The sequence below is a fragment of the Citrus sinensis genome, chromosome 4 (genome assembly GCF_022201045.2).
Source record: "Citrus sinensis cultivar Valencia sweet orange chromosome 4, DVS_A1.0, whole genome shotgun sequence".
Lineage (NCBI taxonomy): Eukaryota > Viridiplantae > Streptophyta > Magnoliopsida > Sapindales > Rutaceae > Citrus > Citrus sinensis.
The window spans coordinates 17,923,603-17,949,676 of NC_068559.1; the positions used below are offsets into that span (position 1 = coordinate 17,923,603).

Sequence of the window (26,074 nt, forward strand, 5' to 3'; positions counted from 1 at the left end):
TCATCGTCTAGCCATCCTCGACTATTACAAAAGAAAAAAAATAAAACTTTAGAATAACAATAAAAAAATAATAATTTATAAAGAAAAAATATCGTATATTATTTATAACCTCAGAATCCCGTGCGTCATCAGAATTGTCTGTTTACTGTTGGTAGTCATCAACAGCCACCTCATCCAATTGAAATATTGCCATCCTTAAGTGGACCGAACTACAGATAGTAATTGGAGTTTATTTTAATTTAAAATTTTGACTTTAGACTGCCAAAGACAATCTGAATTCAATGCAATTTACTGTTATATCATCATGTATTGACGAATACGAGAAATTTTTAGGAATATATATATAGACACACACACACACATGCATTCTCCTGTTACATTCTTGATGTATACCTTTCACCAACCCAATAAAAATAATACATGCTCTCGATATGAAAAAAATTCAAACAAATGAGAAAGTAAACATCAAGACCACTAAAAACTTTCCATATGATACAAAATAAATAGACCATTTAAAATGATGCCAAATTAAAGGGATACACAGTCAAGAAGACAGCCTGAAAGAGAGAATTATCTTGACTGAAAAAGGTTTTAACATATCTCAATGAATGAATGATATTTACCATCTTTAATAGAGGAAAATCAATAATCATTAAATGTTTTGAAACCAGACCAGATAATTGCAATTCATTGTTTCCATCTCAGTAATTATCATTTCCAATAATGAGTGGTCTCTTTTCCTAATTCGATTTAGACCACAATTTCATCGGCAACTCAGTATTACACATGTTTGCTTTTCTTTGCAACCCAGATAACCAAATCACAACTCGTTACCTTTTCCCAGAATGGCACCATGGAATTGATTGCGGAATCTTTTGCTGCCCACTTTTAGATAATATGGTATATGGATAACAGAGGATTGAAGTACTCGTTTTAGGTCTAATCTTGAACCATCCACAATTTGGTCATTTGCAGAATCAATAATTGACTTTCTACCTTTCTGCCAAAAGTGCTTTTCCTTTTGCCCAAAAACCCTCATGAATTAATTTTCAAGTGCTCTAAGCTTTATCCAATTCATTATCCATGACCCCAGAGTCACTTCAGAGGCTTTTCTGCTAATCGCTAAAGACATCATAATTCTACTTTGGCATTCCTGTTTTCATTTTTTGGTCCCATACACAACATTTTTTTCCTCCTTTCTATGAGCGACAAGCACATAGCTTTTATGAAGAACATAACACTTGATTAAGTCCTTACAGTAATTGGGCATGAAAAACATTGACTTTTAAGAAACATAAATTTCAATCCCACTGGCACTATTATCTCTAGTTTCTGTTACTTGAAACAACTAATCATGCCTTCCACATAATCACGTTTCATACATAAATGTAGATACTATCTTTAGCACATAATACTTTTACACTATTCATACCGTATGAAAAAAAAAAAAGTAATCAGATGCACTTCCCAATAATGGTGCTGAAGGATGCATACACATTGGAACTCTAGATAGGAAACCTTCAAAGATGTAATATTCTGGGAGGGATGGTAACTGTAGGTGGATTTGGGATGATGTCATTTGGCCCCAGGTTATCGATAGGTGGGCGTTGCTTGTGGTGATCTGTGACTGACTGATATGCTATTGCTAACGCCAAAGCCTGCATGTGGGAAAAGGGGAAAAAGAAAAAAATCAATTTACTCCTCATACAGAATGCCTCAGGATCGCTGAAGCAACTTCAGAGATTCTTTTATATGACACACTAGATAGCAAAAAAAAAAAAAAAAAAAGATTTGGGAATAAAAAGCTCACAATTGAGAGAATAAGAAAATAGTAAATACAAAGGTTGAGGTTGGTATGGAGCTTACAATGTGATCATGTTTAGGAGGAGCATAAATGCCAGTAGTAATGGTGGTTCTTCTTCGAGATCCACTTGGAGGTGGATTAGATATATTTTTGAAACCGGCTGGAACAACAATTACTGGCAAACCAACCAGATTTCCCAAGCAAACCTTCTCCCAATCAGTCACGTTTCCAATGAAGGCATCAACAGTGAAACTTTCTTTCACTTCCCTAATTAATTTCCCTCGTGCTCTCTGTGCCTGTGAGAAGTGATAAAAAATTCTTAATATTTAATACATTTCAGAAAGTAAGATTGTATATGTTTCTTCTCAGTTCTCTAATTAATCACTTTTTCTGTAGGAATCATTAAATTGGCCATTCCTGATTGAGAAACCTTACTTCAGCGTCTAAATTGCCACTCATGCTCTTCAATACAATTGATGATGAATCACATATTGACTACAAATCATTATAACTTCTAAGAAGCAGTTCTGCAGTTGAGAATATAATGATTCACAGGTCTGTTAGGTAGCAATGTGAACCAGGAACTAATACATGGACTTAACCCAAAAGGTCATGAACTAGATATTTGCATGAAATATAGTGACTTGAATCATGAGAAATGGTCTAAGTGGGTAGTTTATTTTTTCATTAATCATGGAAATTATCTAGTTTTTCCCTTTTTTTTTTGCCATTTCATTTTCTGATGCAGACTGAGTAGACAAACTAACCTGCATATAATCTACTGCAGTAATTATGCGGGAACGGCGTAATTCGACAGGCCATTGATCCTGAGCTTCATAAACATCATCCTTCCCAGAGCGTTGCCACTCATCAAAGTGAGCCAACATGTCGACATCCATTGTGAAGTTTAGGATTCCTTGAACAGAGTCAACTGTGTAATTTAACTTAAAAGGAACCATTTTAATGCCCTTTTCTGCCAGAACTTGAACAACCTAGCATTTTCATCCGAAAAAAGTTGAAGTTTTAGGGAAAACTAAATCTAAATTAGTCTAGCAGGTGAACAAACTCAACTGAATCCAACAAATTTACAATGCCAATGACCTGAACATATTTGGTACCAGATGGGAGATTATTAATTTACAGTCAGTTAGTTAAACAATTTTCTAGCTTCGAGTACTAACTTGTCTTGAAGGCAAGACCTGATAATATGGGGAACAAGTAAGCACCGTACCACCATGACCATATGAGAGTTGGTAGTTAGTTAACACTTAATATAAAATAAAGAAACAGCCCTTCTAACCTCCATCTCAGCATCCTCAAGATAACCAACTGTAAGTTTTGTAATGTCAACTGAGAATGGATCGGCAAATGGAAAGTCTCTTGATGAGAGATCATCTGGATCCTTTCCTTGAATAGCATCCAAAACAATTGTGCAATCAGCAGCACTTCTACAGAATGGTCCGAGCTTATCCTGTCAAACACAGGGGATTTAGATTGAAACCACACTGGACCAACCAAAAGAAAAGGGTGGGAGAAAAAGGGAAAATGACCAAAAGAAAAGATTTTGGGATATACAAGGCTTTCTGATATACTCATCACACCAGTTCGACCAACAGTTCCAAAAGTTGGGCGCAACGCTGTCACACCACATCGAGCTCCGGGGTAGGTCATGGAACCAGCTGTTTCTGAACCAATTGCAAATGGCACCATACCTGTTTAAAGAATATACTTTCTTATTGCTAGCAGTTCAAGACTTGGCAGCAACTAAATATGGTCTAGGTTTGCTAAATCAAAGATGAGCAGAAAAGAAACAGACTGAAGGAAAAGCAAATATTTAACAATATGAAAACAGAAGAATACCTGCGGAGGTGCAGGCAGCAGGACCAGCCGATGAACCTGTTGAGAATTCCTCAATATTCCATGGATTCCTTGTCCTACCACCAAACCAGATATCATCATATGCCAGAGATCCAGAAACAAGCTTTGCAACAAGAACTGCCCCAGCAGATTTCAACCTGTAACAAAGGGAGTCAAAAAATCAGTTAGCTAAATAGAATGTATCCTCTTCCTACATTGAGTAATACAGTTTCAGATATGTCCAATACCTCTTGTAAACCCAGGCTTCGGTGTTGAGAACTTGATTTTTAAAAGTTGTCGAACCCCAAGTAGTCTTGTATTGAGGTACTGCAATTATATCCTTCAACCCATAAGGTATCCCATGGAGAGGTCCTATAAACAATTCATTATGAAATCAAATATTAATTAAAAAATGAGTAAATATGAAAAAGAGAACTGCATCCAGATTTTAGTAAACATTTCAGAAAATCAGAATCTGACTGCAAAGCTCCCCCAACAATGAAATGAACCTTCGCACATCATATTAAAGACAAACTACTCCATCCTTTTCATTTAGCACTCGATCAAAACTTAATGCCAATCCATCTGTAAGATCTAATTAACAGGTTGTCAATCCTTAATAGTTGGGAACTGTCAAAAACTTACCTTGATAAACTATTCAGATAAGGCAATTTCTAAAAGTCAATGAGTTTCAAAAGGTTAACATCTTAACAATCGGTTGCTTTTGTTGGGTTAAGGTGATGGTTCTGAAAAATAATATTTGTGAGGCACCATACCTCCACTCTGAAACCTCTCCCTGCTTGTATCAAATTGATGGTAAACTAACAAGAATGAGAATATTCCTATTAATTTTGGATTATCATGATAATTAGATAGAAGTCATACCCAAATATTTTCCTTGAGCAAGCAATTCATCAGCTTCTTTTGCTTGCTGATAAGCTAATTCATCAGTATAAGTAACCACAGCTTCAAGAGCAGGATTGTACCTGATTTTTTCCGACACACACCAATGGTATTAGAAAAGCAAACTTAAATATCAGATAGCTAAAGATGTTGATTAGTGCATTTTCCATTCTGTTACCTCTTTAATCTCTTCAGAAATATTCTAGTAAGCTCCTCAGATGTAATTTGTTTTGTCCTAATAAGTGCCCCTAATTCAAGAACCTGATGAAAGACTCCACAAGTTGACATGCACGAGAACGGAAACAATGAAATAAATCATAGACTGAAACTCTGTCAATCACTATTAGACCCTAAACTGACTTACACTCATGAAGGCAATGTCTTCTTCATTCTCTGGCTTTTGAATGTCAGAGATTGAAGGATAATTAAATATTTTGCTTGCTTCTTGTTCCTGTTCAGTACCCCAATCCGGATTAAAAGTCAAAACAGATGGGTTATGCAAACCTCCATTCTCGGAAGCAATTAGTTTCCTATTGGCTCTGATTATAGGTAAATTGAACTCTGTTGCACCTTTTGCAATCTCCAACACCTAAACCAAAAAATGTTTAATCAACTATTGTTATTATGGAAAAAAAAAAGAGAATCAAAAGTAGGCCAAGTGAAATCTAATTGTACAATGTATTTAAGAAATCACCTTTCTTTCATTGAAGAAGTTGGAATCAAGCAATTCAAAAGTACATTTAAGCTGCGAAGCATGCATTGCTTTTTCTGAACATTCACTACTATTTTTAATGTCCTGATCAAAGAACGTGACAAAGTAAGTATGAAACATGGAATTCAAGGACAAAAAATCAAATGAATTCCCCCTGCTGCACATTAGCTTTTGATAAGTGTTACCTGGACTTCATATTACTGGAATGAATCAAAACTTTTTGAGACAACATTTCCCAGAATTTTCTAAAAGCTCTCACCTGCCGTGCAAGTATTAGAGTACAAAATTTAATTTTCTTCAAACAAGTTTTAGTTGCAAGCAAAAGGGAAGCCACGCTTAATATGTTTCTATTACTAACTACGTGTTACAAAATTTTACTCCTAATGCTAAATGTTTCTAAGTTCTCATGGCGATTGCGAAAATTCAACCAATGTCATTCTATAATTACAAAATGGGCTAAAGGGTATGGGCAAAATTTATGCATAAATGACAAAAATGTATGTAAAGAGAGAGAGACTCACCATTTTATTGCAGGGGCTACTAGAATCACTTAGAGAGTGAAACTGGGAGAAAGCAGCATAAGAACCCACAGTAGCAGCCAGTAAAGAGAAAATTACACAGACAAAGAAACGTGTCCCTGCAAAATGAAGCGCAGGGCACGTGTCCCTTGACATGTTAGCCACGTTTTTGTTTTTTCTCGATGATGAAGCTCCCTGTTTATTGCCACAGAGACGGAGCTGTACTCTGTAAGCGGTACTGTAAAATGGATTTCTAACATCAACCATTTTTTCGTTGACGATGCTCGTGCTTATTAGGCAACATAGCAGCAAGCGTCACTCTCACGGCACTCCAATTTCAGAGTCAACGGGTGCATTGATAGATCCGGACGGCAAGCAATGCTGTTAGAGTCAAGATTCGTTTATTCAAAACGAAAATGTTTTTTCTTCTAGCTTTTTGGTTTCTATGTCTACGCCATCGATAATGTAATAAATATAAATTTTTAAATTTTGATCGATGTCAAATATTTGTAAATAAACTTTTTAAAAATATTATACTAGTAATAAATTTTTTTTTAAATTATTTATAAATTAATAAAAGAAAGAAAAAGAATTATAATGAACCAGACAACCTCCTTTTTTTTAAATTTAATTTGAATTCATCGACTTAGTTTTAAAGATTACTAATTACTTATTAATTAACTAATTATTTATGTACTTAATTAAACCAATAATAAAAATTAAAATATTTAAATCTAAAGGTTCAGAACAATCTCATTATCAACACACACCATAAAAAATCATACCGCATTATAAAAAATTCTTTTTTTGTTCCGGCACTCCCCAAATTTTAAGTTGCTTTTAGATTTGTTTAGGAAACATATAAAATCAATATTAACTTTAATTTTAATTTTTGTATCTGGACAAGAACTTTTTATAAATTACACTTATATTAAAAATAAACACTGAAAATTCATACTAATTTTTTTTTTGTTTTAATACTGATTACAATTGGACTTGCTTTAGTGTTCTAATTGAAATCATTATTAAAAAATAAAAATTTTCGGAAAAGAAATTAATTTTTTTTGGGAAAAATTTAATCAAGCTTGTAAAGTTGTAACTTTGAATGATCGGTTTTATGCTGGGCCGTCCGCCGTATAATATTGGTTGGGCCTGCAGTTTTCCAACCAAGGGCCATCTTTGACGGGCAAACCTGTCCCCATATTTCTCTTCTTACTAAAATAATAATTCTTGCAGAGGAAGCACGTTATATACGTCTCTATTCAGAAGCATTAGAATCCAGAGGCCTTGATAAAAATAAAATAATAGCTTAGGCTTTATGCTGCAAATATTTATATTATACTCTCTCTTGCAGCCTTTGCATTGGAAAAGATTGAAAGCTTCTTTGATTTTTGAACTTCAAGAGGTACTTTCTTAACTCTTCTTCTTCGTATGAGTATTATTTATTATTAGCTTAATTTATCTGTAGTTCTTTTTTTTATTCAATGCCTTTTCAGTTCACTTCCCCCCCCCCCCCTCCTTTCTGGGTTTTGCTTCATCTAGCATTGTGATTGAAGCTTGAATTAAACAAAGGGTTTCTCTATAACTTGTTCAAGTTTTTGTTGAGTTGTGAGTTGGGTGTTTCTTTCATTGATCCATTTAGTTACTTGATAGGGTTCAGGGTTTATTCTTCTAATTTTTTTCTTCTTTTTTCCTGTGGTCTGATGCTTATGTTTTAGTTTATTAACTAAAATGCTGGATTTAATTATTGGGATTATATCAATTTATTATTAAAAAAATGCCCTGAAATATGTCATCAATTCGTCTGCACATTCGAACTTTATTTCTACGCTAAGCTTTGCATATAATAGCTTATACTTGACAGTTGATAAAATAAGAAAAAGTGGATCCTGTTCTCGTTTGACCATGTTGATCTCTTTAATGCCTTTATATCTACAGGGTATTATACTAAATTAAAATGTATGAAGTTTGTAAAAGATTATCTGAAGTAAATTGCCGACTTCATAAGATTTTATTACTTTTAAATTTTCATTTTAGATTTTGAAGAGATTTCCTCGTATAGTTTGGTTCTTAATCTTGCCTCTTTTTGTCAGCAAAGTAGAAAGTGTATTTGGAAAGCTTCATTTTATTCTTTTATGGTCTTTTTTGGTTTCAATATTATTATCCAAAAGGTGAACATGGAATATTGGAAAAGCTGTTGTTTCCCATAGCTATTTTTTTTCCCAGCAGCGTACTTTAAACTTAATAAATGTGGAGTTTTTTTATCTATTTTTATTATTGGCATAAGTTTCACTTATACAAATTTTTTGTTATCAACAATTTGTATCTTTTAACAGTCTATTAGCATTGTAGATTCTAATGACCGTCAACTGTGCCGTTGGGACAACGCATTATATTGATTCTTGTTTTATCTTTTATGAATTTTGCTAAATCCAGTTAAGAAATACAACTTTGCCGTAGGATTCTTCATACTAGCCACATCATGCTTAAGGTCCCAGATCATCAGGTTGCAGGTCACAAAGCTGGCAAGGGAAAGCTTGGACCCCTTGTGGATGATTCAGGATGTTTTTACAAGCCTTACCAGTGTGATGACCGTGGCTCAAAAGAGGTGGCTTTCTACACTTCCTTCTCTTCCAATACAAAGATACCGGATCACATCCGCAGATTCTTCCCTGTCTTCTATGGTACTAAACTTGTAGAGGCATCTGATGGATCCGGTCTCTCTCCCCACATCGTGTTGCAGGATCTTGTCTCGAACCGCAACAATCCATCCATCATGGACATTAAGATTGGTGCGAGAACATGGTATCCTCAAGCATCTGATGACTATATTGAAAGGTGCTTTCAGAAAGATAGAGAAACCACCACCTCTTTATTGGGTTTTAGGATATCTGGGTTGCAGATATACGAAAACAAAGAATCTGGATTCTGGAAGCCAGTGAAGAAACTTGTCCAAGCATTTAATGTGGAGGATGTTCGATTAGTTCTTAGGAAGTTTGTTTCGTCAAACTCACCTACCGATTCAAATTCAGTCCCAGACTGTTCTTTTGCACCAAGTGTTTATGGTGGTTCTTCTGGGATTTTGGCACAATTGTTGGAGCTGAAGGAATGGTTTGAGGTTCAGACCATCTACAATTTAAATTCTTGTTCAGTTCTTATGGTATATGAAAAGGAGTCATTGTTGAAAGGAACGAGTCCTGGTGCTGAAATCAAACTTGTTGATTTTGCTCATGTTATTGAGGGAACAGGTATTATTGATCATAATTTTTTGGGTGGGCTCTGCTCTTTGATAAAGATTATTTCTGAGATTCTTACCGGTCCAGATGAACATACAAACAAAGCTTGTTTGCAGGACATGGAGAAGAACAGTGTCATTGATAATGGCACAAATAAATGAACATCTACACCACAATGCCAAGTTGTATAAGTGTATCTCTTGTGACTGCTCTAATTTAGGTTCTGTTTATGCTCAAAACAATCTTTTATTAGATAGGGCCTTGATTTGTTGATTGAGAATGAAGAAACCATTTCAATTCATTTATTGATTTCCAAGTATTTCTACTCTCTTATTGCTTCAATTTTAGCTGGAAAATGAAACGAAACAAAACTATTGCCTATTGATTGTCCCAGTCTCACTATGTTAGCTTGTTTATTTTCTATAACCTGTTCACGCATGTCCATGTTTTCTGTGTGAGATAAGAAACTGTTTTTGTATCCACTGGTGCTTCCTTCCTGGAGTCTTTCTTCACTGTGGACATCAAAGATTAATGCAATTTCTGTATTTCAGATGTCAGGTAGTAAGAATCTTCTAGGTACATTCTATTCAAATTGATCTATCAAAGGAAATATATTTTCAATTGGAATTCTTTATACCACTGTATGTGCCAGGGAAATTTAAACTGATGTGTGTATGTTCAACTTTTTAATTTATTTTTTCATTACATATACATTGCTGAACCTTAATATTACAGCCTGAATAAAAATTACTTTTTCAAACATTTCATTGAAACTCGATGTACGGATATGCTACCAATAATTGACAGCATACCTTATTTGAATTGTAAGAGCCATATTGGCCTTCCAAGTAGTACTCTAAAGCCTAAAGCTATACATAGTAGCAGCAACAATTGGAGTTAGTTGCTTTCCTGTTATGGCAAGAAAATTAAATTGAATTGCTGGATCAGAAAACCTGAAACTGATTTTCAAATGAAAGGGTAAGTGTCTGGGGTCCTTTGCTAGTGACCTGAGAGATCAAACAGCAGCATCAACAATGAAAAGTTTTAGTATTTCACTCAAGCATAAAGGACTCACAGCCGTCAAAGCTATTTTGAGATAATCTTTCTTCAAAGCAATGCTCTTCTTACAACATAATCCATTTGGTATCCAGTAGTGAACTCCAAGCCTCAAAATCTAACTTCAATTTCTTGCAACCTATTCAACACCTTTAACTGTATATATAAACATTCATAAATTATAAAACATATACATTCATCATCCATCATCACTTCACACTAGTGTCAAAAAAATATATATATACAAAAATGAATTCTTCTCTTTTCTTGTACATAATCTGCTTCACTTGCATTGGCTTCTGCCGGGCAGATTTTGATAATCTTCAGGATATCTGCCCAACTGATACAACTAAGAAACAAACCATTTTCATTAATGGTTTGCCATGCAAGAGTCCAGACCGCATATTTGCTTCGGATTTCAAGTCCACGAAACTAAGAGATGCCGGCGACACAGATAAATTTCCCTATTCCTCATTGACCCTCCTCACTGCTGCAGATTTCCCAGGCCTTAACACTCTTGGCCTTTCCGTTGCTAGAACTGACCTTGATGTGGATGGCATGGTGGTGCCTCATACTCACCCTAGAGCCTCAGAGATGCTCTTCGTTTTCAAAGGTGTTGTGATTGCTGGTTTTGTTGACACCAACAGACAGGTTTTCCAGGTAATGCTTAAAGCAGGAGAAGTGTGTGTGTTTCCCAGGGGTCTGCTACACTTCGGCTTTAACGTTGGTTATGAGTTCGCAACTGTTTTTTCAGTGCTTAATAGCCAGAATCCTGGGGTGGTCAGCATCAGTGATGCCGCGTTCTCCGATTTCGATACCATTGACGACCTTGTGAGAAAATTCATTACCGTTTCTATGTTGGACGATAAGAGTATCAGAAATGCCACACTTTCAAGATTTAACAAGCTTAAAATCATGAAACACCACATTTGAAACGTGAACAATCATACGCCTTCATATATTATATTATATATAGTTATGTGTTTCATTAATTGTCAAAGACGCCATATTTGTTTGAGTGTCTTGCAGTGCTGACTTCAATCTGAGAGCAACTAGATTGTATATTATCATCTCGTTTCAAAGTACCCATTATCTTATTTGTTGTAAGATGAGTTTTTGCCTATGATACCCATTATCTTATTTGTTGTAAGATGAGTTTTTGCCTGTGTTATTAATTTTTTTACCCCCGAAAATAAACTCCCAAAGGATGTGCCAAACAAGTACCAACCCAATCAAAAGGTCCTATGTAATTAGTTGCACTTAAAAGGTTTGCTTTTTGTCTAATAAATTAAGGGTGCGTTTGACACATTGTATTGTATTATTTTAATGTTGGTGTATTATATTATACTACATTATATTAGTACTGTATTATAATAATGTTGTACAATATTTGATGTTACACTGTATTATATTATTTTTTTTGTGATTAACTTAAATTGTATATTTATAAAATAATATTTATTAGTACCTAGAAAAATACAAAATTTAAAAATTTAACATTATTTTTTTAGTATAAATAATGTAATATCAAGTTATATTCTAAATTTTTATATATTATTTATACCAGTTATGGTGAAGTACGTGGCGTTGTTATACCAGAACTACAACAGTTAAGACTGTTCTTAGGACCAGTAGTCCGCAAGCTCGGGTTTCCAGCCGATATACCTCTGTAATCAAAAACCTTTAAAACATTTTTCTCAGGTTATACAACCCAAAACAGACTTTCCTTTAGTCTAAAACAGGGTACCAAACCAGATAAGAAATGATCAAAAGTTTTCTGATGCACAGGATCCTTAGAAAAGGCAAGTGCAGAGCATACTTCCTTAGGTTTTCAAAATGAACAAATTTAATTCTTTATTCTTTTTCTTTCTTAGGACTTCATTTGCAGAGAGAGAGAAGAGTTTTAGGGATTCATGGTGTAAGAGAAAAACACGAGTTTATTTCTTTCAAACTTCTATATCTTACAAGCAAGGGGAGAATCCTTTATATAGAGGAGGATTCTTGAGAAGATAGGACAGGACCCCTATCTTTTACATAATTGCACAACTTTAATTATTACAAAAGACAAAAGTGCTTTAATAATTAAAGCATGACTTGGACAAAAGTATTAAAGTAAAAACAAACTTTAATAATTATGCAAACATAAAGCGAAACATCATTATGACAACAAGACAAACTACTTTATTGAAAGCAACAAGACAAACAACTTTATGGAGAGCGGAGATTCATGTACTCGTCTTCGGATGAGCTTTCGGTTTCATCTGGGTCCGTATCACCAGAGTGAGGATGCTTTTGGAAGAAAGTTTTGGAGAGCTTTGGATGCTTACAGGAGGGACCACGGCATGGTGGATAAGGGCAATTATAGTCTCTGGGAGTACACTTCGGAGTATACTTAGGGGAAGTTTGGGTGGCTTTGTCAACTTTGGATGGTTGAGCTGGTCGTTTGGAAGATTGGGTTGAGGGTCCTGGTACGGAGGGGCCAGGTTCATCCATTGTTGGTTGGGGAAACTGGTGGAGGTGTTGGCTCAGAGGAAGAAAATCTTCCCATGGATCTTGTGAGTCTTGGTAAAGAAAGTCAGTGTAGTCTGGTCGTTCTTCTTTGATGATGATGCCAGTGGACTTAGGTTTAGATATAGCAGATGGAGTGGGTATCATGAGAAGGTCATGTTGTGGACCTAAGGAGGTGTGAGAGATATCTTTAAGTGGCGGAGGTTGGTGGTTTAATTGGCAAAGGTAATTGTGCAGGACGTCTTGTATGTCATTTTCAATCACAGCTATATGTGGTGCAGTGAACCATTCATATACCTGATCTTGAGTCCAAAAGAGATGGGTGTCTGGATGTTGGAAGTATGGCCTGTGAATAATAAAAACTGATGTGAACATTTGTGCTTCAGGGGCAGGCATACGGTCAAGGTTGTAAATTTCGGACAGTTGTTGCAGTTTCTTTCTCCACCATGGGATGGGGGAGAACCATTCAAGTAGGGTCCAGGTAAGGGAGGTGGCGTTATCTGGATTAAGGAGGTGGTCCAGAGTGGGAGAAATGGGGAGGACTAACTTGGTTGCGTAAAGGACTGTTAGGCACCAGATGTACCATAACATGTCTTCAGTGGTGTCCCTGGCCGGATCAAGGGTTAAACCGGTAAGGAACAGATTTTCCGGGTGGAAAATGGAAAAAGGAAAAGGGTCGGTGACAAGGTAGGCTTTCATGAAAAAGCGAAAGAGAGCTTTTCTTGCAAATTCTTGGATATCAAAAACAGAAGAGAAGGTTTTGTTGAAGGGAAAAGTTTTCTTGGTGAGAGCTTCTGGGGGTAGTGAGGTAGCCATGGAGATAATTGGAAAATGGTAGGTGGTGGAAAACAGGGTGAGAGGGTCTTGTGGTTTAGAGAGTCTGGAGAGCATATCAGGGATGAGGTTCTGGGATCCCTTTATATGCTTGACTGAAAAGTCATATTTGGAAAACCAATCTTTTAATCTGAGTAACATTTTTTCGGGAACAGTTTTACCTTTGAAATGAAAGATATTGGGGAAGGCTGAGCTGTCCATTCGGATGAGAAAATGGTGTCCAATCAGATGATACTCAAACTTTTTGATGCCATTCTTTACCGCTAAGATTTCTTTAAACACGCTATGGTAGTGCTTCTGTGTTTCAGAAAAATGTCCACTAGCGTAAGCGATAAAGTGTTCCTTGTCATTGAGTTCTTCGAGGAGGATGGCACCCCATGATTCATCACTTGCGTCTGTCTGTAATATGCGCTTGCCATCAGTAATCAACTTTAAAGGAGGCGGATTTTGCGCAATCTGCTTGAGAGTAGTGACAGCACGTGTGTGGTCAGCATTCCATTCTGGGGGCTTCTTTTTCAATAAAGCCGAGAGATGATGAGTGTGATGGTCCACATGTGGGAGGAAATCACGGAGGTAATTGATAATGCCGAGAAACTGTTGGATTTGCCTTTTGGAAAGTTGCTGATCTGGAAAGTGAAGCAATTCTTGGGCAATGTGCTTTCCTGGCTGGTAGTGTCCATCTTTAATGATCATACCAAGGAATTCAATATTATCTGTAGCAATGGTGCTTTTCTTGGCCGATAACATGATTCCATGACTTTGGATAATATCATAGAATTGGGACAATAGGTTGCGATGTTCTTCATGCGATCCTGAAAAAAGCAAAATATCGTCAATGTAAATCAATGCATGATGCAAAATGGGCTGGAAGATTTGGACCATGGATTTTTGGAAAATGGAGGGGGCAGTTTTGAGGCCAAAGGGTAGGACGGTCCATTGGAAATGGGCATTGGGAATACAAAAAGCGGTTTTGTAACGTTCGGAGGGTTCAATGCCTAGTTGCCAAAAACCAGATTTTAAATCAAATTTGGAAAAGATCTGGGCATTTTTGAGAAAAGTAAACATGCTTTGTCTGCGGGGTAATGGAAACTTGTCATCTTGTAAAAACATGTTTAGGGGCTGATAATCAATGACTAGGCGTTTTTTTCCTCGGACAATTTCAGAATGCTTTTCAACATAAAAGGCTTGGCAAGCCCATTGGGAACTTGTGGGCTCGATTAAACCTTGGGCTAACAATTGTGAACATTCTTGTTGGGCTAGGAGTAAGTCAGAAGGACTCATTCCTGGATGGGTAGCTTTAGTTGGGTTAATGTCTTCATTGAGTTTGAAGGGTAACTTAATGAAGAAAGACTTATTTTTCCACAATGGATTTGGATGGGTGAACTCAGAATGGGACTCTGGACAGAAACTCAAAAGTTTGGTTGAAATATCCTGGTAAGACTGGGGAGTTTCAGACAAATTGTAGAGTTTCAGAATGTTTGTGAATGGTTTGAACATGGACTTGACTCGGATTCCAGTGGGAATGATTTGGAGGTGTTTGATTTGGTGAAGGATGTCAAATCCTAACAAGATATCCTTATTAGGAAGAGTGGAACCAATAACCTTGGTCCAAATGACACAGTTTGGGAAGATTTGAATACCAATGGATTTTTTGGTAATCAAAGAGGTGGTGAAGAGTTTGCCATTGACAGCTTTGAAATGTTCTTCAGACTGGGTCCAATATTCTGGTGGAAGAATATGGGGGTTCAACATGCTTCGTTGGGCACCAGTATCTATAAGACCAATTGCTGGAATGGGCCTTTGGAATTTTGAGGGCAAGATCTGGAGTTTGATGGATGGGATAGGAACTGTAGTATCAAGGGAGAGTAACTGTTGGTGGAAAATCACTTGAGACTGGTCACTATCTGAGTCAGAGGAATTTTGTAGTGCGAACACTGTTTCATCGTTGGGTTCATCTTGTTCAGAGAAATAGAATTCCAATTCATCTTTGGCAGGAGAGTAGTCTGTAGTTGCTTGAAGATGCTCAACCAACCGGATGGCCTTTTCTCTTTTGTTGGGACAATCTTTGGCATAATGGCCTTTTCTCTTGCAGATGAAACATCTGCTTGATTGCTTTCGTTTGAATTCTCTGGAGGAGGAAGATTTCTTTCTGAAGAACCGGTAGGGCCTTCGGGATCTGCGAGGTTTGGATGAAAAGTCTGGAGTTTTGAATTTCCGAAAATGCCGTTTTTTCTTTGAACTGCAATCGCAATCCTTTTTCTTGTGGCATTTGATCTGCAAAAAAGGCTTTTTGCAAGCACTGCGGAAAGGTTCTTTGTCTTTCAACAGTTCTTTGAAAAACTGTTTTTGCTCGCAAAGTTTGTCAAGACAGGTTTTGGCAAGCTGGAAGATTTTGCCAAGGGAGATGTTGTCTAGGGAAAGATTGGATGCTGTAAGTTGTCTCTGGATGTCAGGTTGGAGTTCTTCGGGGAGGGAAGCCAGAAAGACATGCTTTAATGTCGGCTCATTGAATCCATTAAGCTTATAGAACAGCAGGGACATTCGCTTATAATGGAAGTCAAGATCCTTAGCATTGAGGGAGCAGCATTTCATGTTGAGGTAGTCTCGTCTGGCAGCTTCAAAGACTGCAGAAGGGTCGCCAAGGAATTGATCATGAAGTACAGCAAGAGCACTTGAAACTTCTGGAAGGTCAACAAACTGTAACTGGCGATATTGTCCTAACGAATCAAACCAATCTCTTAGAGCACCCGTAAAACGAGTAGCAAATTCTCTAAGGACTGATTGAGTTGTTGCTCCTGTTCTTAGCATCTGCAGGTCAATCCAGGCAGACATTTCATTGAGTCGGTCACGCCATTTATGAGATGGAAGATCATCAAATGTGAACCATGGACCATTTGACGATTTTTGACTGGGTGGATTGGGCTGGGCTGGAGAAGGTTGGTTTGTGGCAGAAGATTCAGGCATTTCTTCTTCAACTTCGGAGGGAATATCAACATATGGTTCTGTATGAGAGGTTTGGCCTTGATCAGGTTGAGCCATCAGGATTTTGGTAATATCAGCATAGGACTTTTCAGAGTCACTGGTGGATGCTGAAGATTCTGAGTCGGTTTCGGTATGGCTATCTGAAACAGCTAGATTTGAATCAGAAGTTTGATCGTCAGTAGATGAATGGATGACTGCGTGAGCAGTAAATTGGTTCATGGGTTCTTTATCTTTTGATTGGGCAGGGACTGATAAAGGAGCTGGTGGTGATGTCGGTGTAAAAGTAGGAGATGGTTGGCCAGGGATGGTCAGAGAGGAAGGATGAAGAGGGGGAGGTCGAGGCTGCGGTCTAGGTTTGGGTTTAGGTTTAGGTGGCGGTGGCAAAGGATTGTCTCTGAAAAGAGTATGAGTCATGCCAAATAACTTGGAAGGGTCATATTGTTTAATAGGAGAGAGCATAGAGGCAAAAGGATGGTAAGTTGGACCGATAGAAGGAATAAGAGGTGAACTGGTGAAAAGGGTAGGTCTCTGTTTTTCAGATTCAATCTGAGCAAGTTCAGCCTTTAATCGCCTGATTTCCCTCTCTTTTTGGTCAAATTCGGGACCATTGTATCTATGGGCTAGCATGGCTCGTAACTCTGAATCGAGTTGGCCAATTCGAGAGTGAAGATTTTGGTGGATCTGCTGCATCTGTGCAGTGATGGAATCAACTTTTGTCTCAATCTGTTCAGTTCGCAAACTGATGTTCTCAACTTTTGAATTGAGATGCAACAAAGAATCATTTTGGGCCCTGGCATTTTGAGTGTGCCAGTTGAGGACTGATTCAAAAGGTTTAGGGGGCTCCAGGTGGCCAGTGGAGGTAATAGGTGAAGGGATAAAGGGTTTGGACACAACATTTCGTTGAGAATCTGTATGGGGTTCCAAAGGAGGAAAGGAAGAAGAGTAATCTGAAGAAGTAGAGGAAAACATCATACAAGCCAGTGGTTGGACGATAGGTGTTGGGTGTGAGAGTGGTGATGGAATCTCAGATTTGCAATGTTTGGCAATCCATGTGAGTTCTTTTCGGTAGATGGGTAATGGAGCCGGTGGAGGTGGAGGATCTGATGGTGGTTTAGGGTCACAGTGGTGACATGGGACAGGAGGTTTTTTCTTTTTGGGTTTCTTTTTCCTTGTGGTTGCGTAATCATCGTCTTCTTCCCAATCATCCCAGCAGGGACAATTTGGGTCACACATGCCGGAACCAGGGGCATCCCATAGGAAATGGCCATTGTGTTTGGCTGGATAAACAGGGTAGCCTTGAGAATTAAACCCTGTAATGGGCAGATCTTCCTGCGCTGTCTGAACAGCTGTGATCATTGAAGAATAGGTAAAGGAGAGCCTAGGAGGCTCTTGTGGAGCACTGGGAGGTGGTTTAAAAGTCATTCTGACTGTTCCATCTTGTCGTCTTTCAAACATGCTTTCAGAGGTCTGAATTGGAGCTGTATTGTTATGGAACTGTTCATAGTTGGAGATCCATTCAAGAGGCATAAGCTTGATGAGCTCATGACGGGGAATTTGTCGTGGAATCTGGATGATTGTCGGGATCTGGTCAGATTCTGCTAACACCATGAGGGTGTCAGAGTGGTGTTCTGGAGCGGGTAGATCTAAGGCATGATTTTGAAGCCTGTAGACCAGTTGGTGATGTAAAGTGGCAATTTTTGCAGAAGAAATTTGTTCAGCACCTTGAATCTGAACTTGGACTTTCAAGGTTGTGGGCAAATTGGGGTCTTGGAGAGAAAGATTGAAATTGGGATAGAAAGTGAGTAAAACACTTCCTGCATGAAGGGTTGTGAGGACAGTACCGATAACAGCATCTTGGTACTGTTTAAACCGGGTATCAAGCATAGCAAGTCGAGCGGTAACCGGTAATCCTTTTCTCCCATGAAGGGTAAGGATTAATCTGATGCCGCCAAGATGGAGATGAGTATAACCTTCTCGTTTCCAGTTGGAGAGCAACTCGGAGGGAATCTCCAGAGTGACATATTGCTCAGCAGAGGTGGCTTGAAGAGCACACTGATCCAGGCGGGAAGACTGGATGTATTCTTTAGGGTGAGGGCGTCTGGTAGAGATAAGGGTGCGGATACTGCGGGTAAAGGAGCTAGGTCGTTTATACAACTGATAAGGGCTGAGGAGAGGGTAAGAAGATTCACTGATTTGGGCGGATTCAGGGATGTAGGAGTATTCTACAAGATTTTCAATTTTATTAGTAGTATGAGAAGTGCAAGATTTCGGTAAAGAAAGAGTGGAAGAAAGAGTAACAGGAGGTGAAGAGGAAGTGGATGCCATGAAGGAGAAGTTCTCTCTGCGCCTGAAGTTCTAGAGATCAAAATAGAAAAAGCCTTAAATTATACCATTTTGGGCAAGAAATCGTGAATTTAGAAAACATGAAATTTTCAAGGATGGGTATGGCTCTGATACCAGTTATGGTAGAGATATATTAATTTGATATATTAATTATTATATAATTAAATAATACATTATTTAGTAATATTTTTAATATAATAAAAATTTAAATATAAATAATAAATTATTAATTTATATTAATATTTATGATATAAAAATAAAAGAAAATACAAATTTATATTATATTATATTAAAAAATTATATTATTTATTATTATTAAAAAAAAGAAGCAAAAGCAAAAGTTTAAAAAAAAAAGCAGCAAATGCAAAAGCACAAAAGTTAATGCGGCAAACACATACCCCTTTAATTCCTTATAAAATTTTGTCAAACATGCTATTGGTATTAAGTTAATATAAACAGTATTTTAATACCCATTAATACTATAACCAAACATATCCTTTAAAGATTTTCACTTTCATTAAAATGACAAAACGTGTGAATAGTTAACGGCTGTCACAGATACTTATCATCATATTTAGGATATTATTATCTAAAATGTTCTTTTTTACTTAAAAAAATAAAAAAATAAATAATTTTTGCAAATTGACTTTCCTATTAGATTTTATTTAAAAAAAAAAAATCAAATTTCTTTATTTCTCAATTATCTATTGATTCCGTAAATAAAACTTTTACTCCGTGAGCGCTGGAAGCACTTAACAGGCGCAAAAGGACGGACTATAAAAGGAAAGTTAACTCATTCGAAATTTCAAATCAAACAATTCCGCGCCAAAGGAAAGGAAAGAGAGAGAAGAAAATTGGAAGAGAAATGGCGGTGCTGTGTTTCGTCCTGGATTTACGTAGCCTCTCTCCTTCATTACTTGCAGATCTTAAGCAGGTGTAGTAAATTCACTAATCGTCCCGATCATCTCTTCTCATTTTTGCTTCAAATGATTGATCGATTGATTATAATTGTTGATTTTCTGGCTTCTATTTGCAGCTGTTGTTACAGCTGGCTAATCTCTACGCTGTTTCACCGTCTTTGAGCCAATCAAACGCACTCTGTGATCGAATCGGCTTGTGCTACGTCTTCAACAATCGCATTTCTTCTTCCGTTGAGGTACCTAAATTTGTACGAATTTAATTTAAAAATTTTCTCATGTTTATGTAAATTTCTTGTTAATCAGTTTTTTTTTGGTCAAATATTCATATCTGTTATTTTCGTGTAATTTTTTTCGCTTTGCTTTACTTTGTTTTTAAGCTTTATATAAATATATAGTCGAAATTGAAGGTGAATGTGATATGTCTGTGTTATTGTTTTTCTAGTTACGGTTTATTTTTTAAAATGGAGATAGTAATTCTGAAATCTAAAAAATGCATGAGATATGTTTGTGAAATTTTCTCCTCTGAGAGAAACTGAATGAATTGAATGTATGTTAAACAGCTAAAAGTTGCATATAGACCAAGCGGAAACTTGAGTCTTCGTGATTTCCACCACGCTGTTAACAACTTGCCTACTGATGCATTTTCGCCTGAATTTAAAGAATCTGGAGCCCTCCGATGTTGCGGTTATCTGTCTCATTTTACATATTGTTTTTAACAAATGTTCTGACTAATTTTTAAAAAGTTGTCTATAGTGTTAATTCATTTGGTGATTGGTGACAGATGCAAAACTTTCAATTGTTTTTAGCGATCAAGTTCTGTACTCTTGGGGAGACAAAGATATTGTGAGAAAAGTGATAGTCTTGAGTTCGTGTTTACCTGAAAATGTAGACTCTGCCTTGAAAAACACTCTCCTGGTGAGTTTGAATTTTTAGGTTATTTTGTGTTTCTGTTCTTCTGGTTGGTTGCTTTTTCTTATAATAATATCAGAACTGATTTTTCCACAGGATGCAGCAGATAAGTGTGTATCAATTGAGTTTGTGTTATTTGAGCAAAAATCGAGCCATCTCTGTGACATGCAAGAGCATATCAACAGTTTTATTGGATGTATTTCTGATCTTGACAACTGCTCGTTTCAAACATATCTTCCAGGTTAAGCCGTGACATGATGTATATGTTTTACATTCTCTGATTATCAAGAAAGATCCATCATATCTCCCTCTAAGATTTTTTCTTGGTAAACCTTTGGTCACCAGCAGAAATGCTCACCTCTCATGTATGATGTCTATGGAGTATTAATATGTTAACATATTTGCAGACGTCAAGGTATTGCATGGCCTGGTAAAACGATGGCTACAAGATTTAAAGGATGACATGGAAGAACCAATACAAGCTCGTTTTATCTTCAAGAGCAACCTTTTTGGTTCACTGAACCAGATAACCTGCAGCTTGTCTGCATCAGTCAATCAGATTATTGATGGATTTAGTCCTTGTCAGGTATCGTCAATCTTTGTCTGCATTCAATGTTTTCAGTGGTAAAAGATCCTTGTTTTCAACCCACTTCATGCACTTTGGACAGCAAGATGTCGATCTTTAGTTGTAAACCACATTTATATAGATATATGGACCTGATCTTTGCTATTCAGTAAAAATATTCCTTTGAATTTTTGCAGACGTGCAGGTGCCATGGCATTCCACTCAGCAGTACAGTAAAAAATAAAATCAAAGAGCCTTTATGTCCCATCACCAGCCACGATCTGGGAAAATTTGATGTGATTGAGAACTCTGTAAAGGTTGGAGAAAATACAGTGCTGTTTATGCCCTCGTTCCAGAGCTCTGTGAAGCTCCAGCGAATGTCTTCGCCCATTGACTTTAAAATTATAGAGAGGACTCCCCTGGGGTCTCTAAATGAAGGTAATTGTTAAGCAAGATATTATCTTTGAGACATGGGTAAATACTTTGAGCTTCTTTTAGTTTTCTGCGCTGCGGGGCTCTACCTTAAGCGTTAAATTTTCTGACATATTGCTTTTTTGGGAAAAGCAAAGATAGGCTACATCTATGATATATGCATGAGTTGGAAATCTTACACCTTATAACCATATCCTGATATTGTTGTGCAGTTGATAAATTCAAATTACAATTTTTTATGAAACCGTGACTCAGATATCAATTTGTACATATTCCTTTCCATTTATAATATCATATTAGAACAGTTACCTGAATGTGCTTTCTACATAGAGTACTACGGTAAAAGAAAAAGCTGATATCCTGTTTCTTTTTCCACTCCTATTTGGATGTTATATGGTCTAACCCAATCTTCATTGTTCTGGTCTAGATTGACTATATTTTCTGATTGGCAAGAAATTCAGTGCTGCTAGATTCTTATTCCAGCACTCTCTCTCCCCCCTCCCCCCAAAAAAAACAATGCTTTAACTGTTAACTCTCCCTGTTCTGGCATTTTAACGTAGGTGTCATAATTGGAGCTTCCTACGTTGTAACTCCATCAGTTTGTCATGAGATTGAAACTACTTCAGATGAAATAGATCAAACAGAGTTGAACTCTCAACGTGCGTGAAAGGCTATTCTTTGATTTCCTGGTTTTCAGTGGGAGTGTTTAATAAATATGTTATCTCAGATTTCAGAAATTCATTTTGGTCCTCAAACTTGAATTTACTTATCATTCAACATCATGGATTATCTGTGTATTTCTTTATAAATTCTTTCTTTCATTTTCCTAAAATCGGGCTGTAGTTGGGCAGTATTTCGAGGTCTTTGCAGTGCTCTACATTCACTTGACCAGGGTTTGTTATGTTCTTCATACTGTAATGTGGAGACTATGAGAAAGGCTATGTTCCACTGCTATTATATTCTGCAACCTTCAGAAAATGGACCAATGCTTCTGAGGGTAAACTATGAGCTTCTTTCTTATTAGCTGATAAACCATGTATTTATTGGTTTAAATTATCCTTACATGATTTGTCGTTCTTTTAATTGTAATACAATGTAGCTTGTTTTCTTATGTAAATTTTCTTCGCTAGTCTCTTTTTATCTGCTCTTCTGCTTTCTTGTATCTACAATAATTATTTATTTATATAACTTGCAGCGACTTGCAGGATCAGAGGAAGTCTTGCCTGTCCCTGATGTCAACCAATTTATTGATTCTTCGGTACCTAAGGAGATTGAGATAGCCATTCAAACATTTTTATTGAAGGTTGAATCCTGCCTTCATAGTTGGAAACTGTTCTCTCTTGCTTTATAGCATTTTAGTACTCTCTGACAGCAGTAAACCACTTTGATGTGACTCAACTGTTTCTCATCCTTCAAAAACTCATTCCTGTAAATGACAAAAGATCCTAATGGAAAAGAATATCCATATTTTTCAATTAGCTTTGGTTTCCACATGCATCAAGCTGCAAATGTCAATTACTGAGTCATAACTTGTGTGGTTAAGGCCTATTTATCTTGTTTTTAAATTAATTGCATAGTAACTCTTACTTTATGGATTGTAAGTGGAGTGATAGTTTAATCATAACAAATTCCACAAAGAATACTACCAATGATCTTGTCTGAAAATGAAAAAGAGAATAGAAATCTACTATTTGTTTTGGTCATTGCAATCGTCGACATGGACTAGTTAGATACAAAAGTATTAAGGTAAGGACCAGTTCAATTGATAACCAAGCTATAGATTCATGCTGTATGCAGGATGGACTAAGGTTGACATAGATAGGCTTTATTTTCATACCTTTGCAGTTGGCTTAATCAGCATAAGCTACTGAATCTATTTGTTTCCTCTAAAGATGGTTATGTATTTACATATATCTTTTTCTGTGGAGGGATTTTTTGAGTTTATGATGGCTGGCATAATCATGTTATTTAGTCTTGTCCTTTTTAAATTGCTTGCAGATACAATCAAGAGACTACAATCCAGTTGTTCATGAGAGAGGTTTCCATCCAAAACTAAACTCACTTGTAAAGGAGAGCTTACAGTTTGGGTAAGTATACTCTCTATCTGCTATCTGTCTCGAGCTTTTTGTAAAAGAAACATTCAAGCACATGACTTAGTATCCCCTCGGAAGTTATGCTCTTATCCTGCAACATTTGAAACCTTTTCTTCTAAATAGAAATGGCTAGCCTGAACTTTATCCTTGTATCGCTGGCTAATAATCTTTCTAGTGAACCTAGATACCAAGTTTAGCCATAAGAATGCCCATCTAACTAATGGGAAGATAGAATACATGCTCTGAGTCTATGACCCCAGATTTAATTTCCAGCCAGAAATTGTAAAATTATATTTCATGGTCATCTTTGTGAAGTTGTTCAAGTTAATCTGTTTAAAGTTGGAAAAAGATACATTTTGAAGTGGCTGAATGTAGAATGTCATGTAGAATGCGTAGGTTCGGTTTTGTCTTCCATAATTGATTTCTTACTTTGTTTGTACTTAATCTAATTGCTCCATCTGGGAAAAAAATCTTAATAGATCCTCAGAAAGTAATCTGTTTGCTTTTTAAACATATGATGATGGCCGCATTTTATGTACTGAAGTCATTCTTGTGGTCATCTGTGCACTTTGCATGCTATAGAAAGCTCCACCGGAAGATTCCAGATTGTGGATGTTTTATTCAGGCAGTTTATGATTTCTAACCTGTTACAATAAGTTGATTACTAAAATTTGGTTTGGGAGCTCAGTTTTTATTACTCAGTGTTCATCGTGGTTACTGTCGCTAGGTTTTTTTTGAAGATGTGGCAACCTGGGTGATAATCTAATGAAAAATTCCTGATAATTTACTCTTTTTACATAATCTTCCAGGTCACTACCTACTGAATTGAGTGACAAAAAATCTGAAGTGAACTCAACACGACCAGATTCTGCAGAAGTGCCTCCAAAGTCAAATTCAGCTATTGATATTGTGGTCTTGGAAGAGGAAAATGCAATGTTTGATCTTACGGCTGGAGAGGACAAAACAGCTGCTAGTATTGCCGAAGAATGGGAGCAGCTTGTAGTTAGTGAAATCCCCAAGAGATTTTCTCCCTCTTGTGTATCCAAACCCAAGTTGGATCACTCCGTTCCATCGCCACCAGATAATAATAGGCAGCTGGATGAAAAAACTTCAAGGATATTAGAACGACTTGAGGTGCCAACACAGTTAAAATCAAAGGTGGTTTCTCCTGTTTCCACAAGCAGCAGCATCTCTGATGTATGCATGTCAAAGAAGAAACCTCTAATCCCTTTCCAGTCGAGCCAAGCTTCTGACCAAGTGACAACTTCAAGTCAGCTAATGAAACCCAATTTTCAGAGGCTTAAAAGGAAATATAAGTGAAAAGAAATTCATCCTCGTCTAGCATGGAGTTACAGAAAAGTTCCATGAGGTCAGTGTGTTTACTTCCATTCTTATTAGCTTGTTACCTCTGTTCTGAGAACCCTGTCCTCTAAGAACGCTGTCTGCAGAAACCGTACTAAAAGTTATATTCATAAAAAAGTTCTATTTTAAGGAAGGATGAAATTAAAACGATTGCATGGCAATCGATCATAGACTGAGGTTCATTGTGTTCCACGGTTTCTAAAACTTTAAGTCAGTTACCGTTAGATCTAAAACCTAGTGGCCTACAGTTTCAGCTGTTGGGGCACCATGGCTCCAAAGTTTTGCTATCAGTTGCTTACTCTATGTTATCATGTGTTTGTGTCTTTGTAACTGGTTTTGTATCACTAAATCTCTTTGCATTTTTGCTGATTAAGAGTGACTTGATGATGATATCAGTCCCGCTAATACGTGGACATCCGGAAATTATGAATTGTACGGATGTGAGATGTTAACCGCTAGATGAATTAAATGAACGGGATTTACTGTCAACGTGGAACATGCGGCTGAAAAAATAACTTGAAATACACTCGGGCCACAAATAAAATGAAAAAGAAAAAGCAGATGAGTTCAATCGCTCCTCTCCGCTCTTCGAAGGCAGAAATTCTAAAATATATCAGAGCCACCACGTCATTTATAAAATAAATAAATAATATTATGACGTATATATATTTAGTTTAAAAAATTATCGTGGTTATATTAAATTTAATTATACATAATATATATATATTAATTGATTATAATATATCAGAGGTATTTTAAAATTTTTCCACCAAATGGTGTTTCTTTAAACATAAATTCCACAAAAAAAAATACATGATTTACATGTTTAGGCACCCACTTTGATCTAATTTCATAAATTCCGTGGAGCCATTCATTATCATCCAATTGTGCTTTTTTCATGTCATCCTTCCACCTTGTTTTAAATCCTTCAACAGTCTTTGAATCCCATACATGTTTCTGAGAAAACTTTCTTCTTTTTTCTTTTTTTTTCTAGAAACATTTCTGAAAAAATTTGTAATGCTATATACACCACTGCACTC

At 36.7% G+C, this 26,074-nt stretch overlaps 4 protein-coding genes across 8 annotated transcripts; 3 read left to right on the plus strand and 1 right to left on the minus strand.

Moving 5' to 3' along the window:
* Positions 1–1,262: 1,262 nt before the first annotated feature.
* Positions 1,263–6,253, minus strand: LOC102616607 (uncharacterized). 2 transcript variants are annotated; one of them, XM_006484994.4, is made up of 13 exons: positions 5,798–5,943; positions 5,462–5,535; positions 5,259–5,360; positions 4,929–5,153; positions 4,743–4,825; positions 4,547–4,647; positions 3,910–4,033; positions 3,665–3,819; positions 3,380–3,516; positions 3,105–3,275; positions 2,572–2,796; positions 1,867–2,100; positions 1,263–1,658 (listed from the first exon to the last, which is right to left on the minus strand). In XM_006484994.4, exons 3-13 carry the CDS (start codon positions 5,322–5,324, stop codon positions 1,521–1,523), a joined length of 1,659 nt encoding a protein of 552 aa, XP_006485057.1. In that variant the 5' UTR covers positions 5,325–5,360; positions 5,462–5,535; positions 5,798–5,943; the 3' UTR covers positions 1,263–1,520. The 2 variants fall into 2 exon arrangements, with proteins under 2 accessions (XP_006485057.1, XP_006485056.1); XM_006484993.4 differs by lacking the exon at positions 5,462–5,535 and having other exon boundaries at positions 5,798–6,253.
* Positions 6,254–7,026: 773 nt separating this feature from the next.
* On the plus strand, positions 7,027–9,349 carry LOC102615927 (inositol polyphosphate multikinase beta). Of its 4 annotated transcripts, none has more exons than XM_015532209.3 (2): positions 7,027–7,199; positions 8,301–9,349. In XM_015532209.3, exons 1-2 carry the CDS (start codon positions 7,113–7,115, stop codon positions 9,189–9,191), a joined length of 978 nt encoding a protein of 325 aa, XP_015387695.1. In that variant the 5' UTR covers positions 7,027–7,112; the 3' UTR covers positions 9,192–9,349. The 4 variants fall into 4 exon arrangements, with proteins under 4 accessions (XP_015387695.1, XP_006485054.1, XP_006485055.1 ...); XM_006484991.4 differs by having other exon boundaries at positions 7,031–7,199; positions 8,236–9,349; XM_006484992.4 differs by having other exon boundaries at positions 7,031–7,199; positions 8,255–9,349.
* A 914-nt stretch (positions 9,350–10,263) lies between these two features.
* Positions 10,264–11,193, plus strand: LOC102615627 (germin-like protein subfamily 3 member 4). The gene has a single exon (XM_006484989.4). It carries the CDS (start codon positions 10,336–10,338, stop codon positions 11,017–11,019), a length of 684 nt encoding a protein of 227 aa, XP_006485052.1. The 5' UTR covers positions 10,264–10,335; the 3' UTR covers positions 11,020–11,193.
* An 8,337-nt stretch (positions 11,194–19,530) lies between these two features.
* LOC102615342 (uncharacterized) lies at positions 19,531–25,401 on the plus strand. Its single transcript, XM_006484988.4, has 12 exons — positions 19,531–19,687; positions 19,790–19,909; positions 20,234–20,357; positions 20,455–20,588; positions 20,679–20,823; positions 20,990–21,168; positions 21,345–21,585; positions 22,140–22,238; positions 22,431–22,576; positions 22,775–22,882; positions 23,578–23,666; positions 24,482–25,401. Exons 1-12 carry the CDS (start codon positions 19,619–19,621, stop codon positions 24,990–24,992), a joined length of 1,965 nt encoding a protein of 654 aa, XP_006485051.1. The 5' UTR covers positions 19,531–19,618; the 3' UTR covers positions 24,993–25,401.
* The last annotated feature ends 673 nt before the right edge of the window (positions 25,402–26,074 follow it).